We start from the raw sequence: 4046 nt of genomic DNA, 5'->3' as shown, positions 1-4046 counted from the left end.
AAATAAAGGGTTATATAAACTCTTATAAATACACTCATGTATCATAAAAACTATCCATTCAAATCATAGCTTAGGATTTTAGGTAAAAAACGAATCCTACGGTTAGACTAGTACTGCGGCCGTACCACAACTAGACCTAGAATGCGCAACTAAGTTTTATTATGGTCCGACCCAGCGGCGGATCTAGGATTTTAATAGATAGGGGGCACAAAAAATATAAGGTTTTTTTTTCGAGTTGGGTCAAAACGCATTCAAATAAAAGTAAGAAAGTTACATAACAAAAACATGTTCAAATACATATTATAAGTTTATAATTGTCCTCTACGTGTTGCCATATCTTGGAAACGATCAATTACAACTTCATTTGTAACCTTCTCCAATTCTTCTTTCTCAATTGCACAAATCAAAGAAGCATTCAAAAAATCATCACCGATCCGGTTTCTCAAATCTAACTTCAAAAGTTTCATGTCCGAAAAACATCTCTCCATTTTTGCGGTTGCAACGGGCAAAACTAATGCCAACTTTACTAGCCGATACACCAAGTAATATGAAATGTGTTTTCTTGTTTCCACCATGACTCAAGAAATATCGGCGATTCCATTCAAATTAGAAAAACGAACATCTTCTTTTACGATGTCATAATAAAAATCAAGTTGTTGTGCAAGATTCCTCCTTTCCACCTCCGTAAAATCCTTTGGGTATAACATACTCAATTTCACTAACTTTGATGCGTCAAATTGTGAAAATGATTAACAACGACTCAAAGCCGCCATATTTGTAAGCAATTCCGTGCTTATCTCGCTAAAACGATCACGAAACTCTTGAAGTTGCATATCAAGAACCATGGTAAAGATATCAACTTTATAATGATGTGGATTGTTGATGTCAGTATTTTCTCTTCGGTTCCTTGCATAATTTTATGACATGTCCACTTTTTCAATTTCATACTTTTCACAAAAAGCATATACTTCCTCAAGAAGATTTTCAAAACCCTCGTCTCTAAACTTTTGCAATTTTTTCTTTGTTATCTCGAACACGGAAAGCGCTTCAATTATGTCTTGATCTTTTTTTGAAGAGCTTGAGACAACAAATTTGTAAGTTCTAAAATGTGCAACGTCAAGTGCAAATAAAACACAAGATTAAATGTTTCGAAATACAAAGTAACACCATGTGCTTGGCTCCGACTAAATCCATTTTTACCTTTACTTTCAATAGCTTCAAGGACTTTTAGAACCTCCGGGAATAAAGAAACCAAACTTGACATTGTTCTATAATGAGAACCCCAACGTGTATCTCCAGCTCGTATTAGTGAAAGCTCTTGGTTTAAACCTGTCCCGATTTCAATTTCACTGATATCAATTTCTTCTTGCACTCTCTTTTTATAACCTTCACGAATCATATCTTTTCGTTGGCAAGAATCACAAACCACATTCACAACAAGGGAAAGCATGTCGAAAAAGTTTCCAACACCAATGTGATTTCTTGCAACCGCCACAACATTATCTTTTAAAAAGTTTCCAAGAATCACAAACCACATTCACAACTGAAGTTGGTGATCAAAACAATGCATATAAAAAGCCGAAACATTATCTTTTAAAATTAAAGCTTTCAAACCATTAAATCCACCTTTCATATTGCTTGCCCCATCATAACCTTGTCCTCTTACTTTTTCCATACTCAATCCATGTTGATTAAATAACGAGTCTGTGGAATATTTAAGAGATTTTGAAGATGTATCTGTTACATGAACAACACCTACAAATTTCTCCTTAACAAGTCCAAGTTTATCAACATATCGCAAAACCACGGCCATTTGTTTTTCTTTGATACATCACTCGACTCATCAACTAATAATGCGAAAATATCATCACCAATTTCTTGGAATATAGCTTTAAGTATTTCTTGTGAAAAGGAATGTGCAATATCTTTTTGAATATTTGGTGAAACCACATGATTATTCTTTGGAGCATTTTCTAACGTAACTTTACGAACATACTTACAAAGTTTCCGAATGACTTTAATTGTTTCCAAGTATTTTCCTCTATGCAAAGACGTTTCCGACTCATCATGCCCACGAAATGGTAATGAACTATTAAGTAGATGTCTACACACCTCAACATAAGCATTTAATCGGATACGATACTCTTTCCTTGCACTTTCACTTTGCTTATGAAAGGAAAATGAAATAGATTGATTTTGTTTCATTAGATCTTCACATTTTTTTAAGGCTCTATTATGAAATCTATTAACCTCACCGACATGCGTCAAAAGTCTATCCGATTTGTTCCAACCATCAAACCCTTTAGTAACAAATGCATCATTACCTGCTTGTTTTGCAATATGGTCTCTAAATAAGTAACAACATAAACAAAATGCTTTATTCTTCTTGATACTATACTCTAGCCAAGCACCATATTGATTAAACCGTGTAGGGACAAAACCTCTAAACTTATTCCCAGTTTTTGTTTTCGAGAATGTATGGCCGCCTGGTTGACAAGGTCCCTTAAGCAAATAATACCGTCATGAGGGATCCGAAGGAAGATTATCCAAATCAACTACATTAATAGGCGTTGTAAAATTAGATGTACTTTGAGGAAGTGGAACAGAAGTACCAATATTGGACTTCGATGTTGATGAATATGGACATGATGTTTTCCTTTTAGTTGATGTTATCTTGTCAAAGTAGTTTTCCATATTTTTGTCCAAAATCGAAATACACACAATATCAATTAATCTCATCTAACAAATAACAAACAAGAACTTAAACATCTCATCTAACAAATAACAAACACGAACTATAAATATAAAACTTCATAAATTACAAGTCTCCTGTGTTAATATTCCAACATTAAAAAATATCATAAATTAAAGATTGAAAATCATAATTTATAAACTAATTTAACATTGTAAGGTTCAAAAGTTGTAATTATAATCACGTGATTCACATCCACATACATTTAGAACATTAGGGTTTGTAATCTTAAAATGCAAAAAATAAGAATTAGGTTATAAAATTACCTAAAAGAAAACAAAGAAGAATCCAAATATTCAATGTCTTTTGTGGCCCACAAGCTTGAAATTAATAAGTTTTTGTATTTGGTGGCTTCTTCTTGATGAATGAGAGTGGCGATGACAGAAGTGGGGGAAATAGTGATGCTTCCTGGCAGGAGACAGGAAGATAATGGACGCAAATTGCAATATTTTGTTTCTATGTTTATTTACGTGTGGCTGAAAAAAGCATAAATGAATAAATATAGTGGGCTGGTGGAGTGGTCAATATTTTAGCCTAGTGTGGCAATGCCCCTAAAAGCCTTAGTCCAACAACATAAACAAATATTGGGCTGGGTGCACTTATACCATTTACGTATTTTTTTCAAAAATTAAACCTACTCTAATGTAAAAAAATAAAATCCATTGGGGTCACTTCCCCCCCCCCCCCCCTTGAACGTACGTCCACCCTTGGTCCGACCAATGCATGCCTAAACTTGGATGTCGTAGTTGACAATCTAAACGTTTAAGGATATATGGATCAGTAATTTAGTACGCCTAGTTAAGAGATTAGGACGAGGCCTACGACTAGAGGATCTTCGGTTCAGTAGGATAGATCAACTCCCTGAAGACTATAGCCTTAGATCAATACCTAGTGCAAGAGGATGGTACACCGTGAGGATATCCGAAATAGAGACATGCATACGACATACCTCCCATATAGAAAGTTACCTAAGACATGATACTATCTACTATATATATATATATATATATATATATATATATATATATGTATATATACTATAATAGAAAATTACATGTATTATATATTATTTCTCATAAACATCTACATGTTTGATATCTTATGCAGGAAATCAGAGCGATATGGAGGACATATGGGACTGGGTGTTGCATCCTTATATGGAAGAAGATCAGGTGCTGCCACGCATGCCCAAGATTGAGAGCGATTACGATCCGACGATGCCCCTACCGCCTACTCCAGTATCAGCTGACAAGGTTCCATTTGAAGATGAGGAAGAACCCAGTGAGGAGGAGCG

General features: G+C 34.6%; 1 protein-coding gene across 1 annotated transcript; it reads right to left on the bottom strand.

The window, feature by feature from the left end:
- Positions 1-749: 749 nt before the first annotated feature.
- Positions 750-3708, bottom strand: LOC145157628 (uncharacterized). Its single transcript, XM_079076652.1, has 9 exons — positions 3702-3708; positions 3019-3160; positions 2823-2829; positions 2589-2739; positions 1872-2486; positions 1615-1821; positions 1158-1503; positions 949-1101; positions 750-906 (listed from the first exon to the last, which is right to left on the bottom strand). Exons 1-9 carry the CDS (start codon positions 3706-3708, stop codon positions 750-752), a joined length of 1785 nt encoding a protein of 594 aa, XP_078932778.1.
- Positions 3709-4046: the final 338 nt, after the last annotated feature.

This window comes from Lactuca virosa, chromosome 2 (assembly GCF_052849685.1).
Source record: "Lactuca virosa cultivar CGN04683 chromosome 2, Lactuca_virosa_CGN04683_v6, whole genome shotgun sequence".
In the NCBI taxonomy this organism is placed as follows: Eukaryota; Viridiplantae; Streptophyta; class Magnoliopsida; order Asterales; family Asteraceae; genus Lactuca; species Lactuca virosa.
The sequence above is the reverse complement of the archived record's forward strand: the minus strand, read 5'-3'. Positions and strand labels throughout refer to the sequence as shown.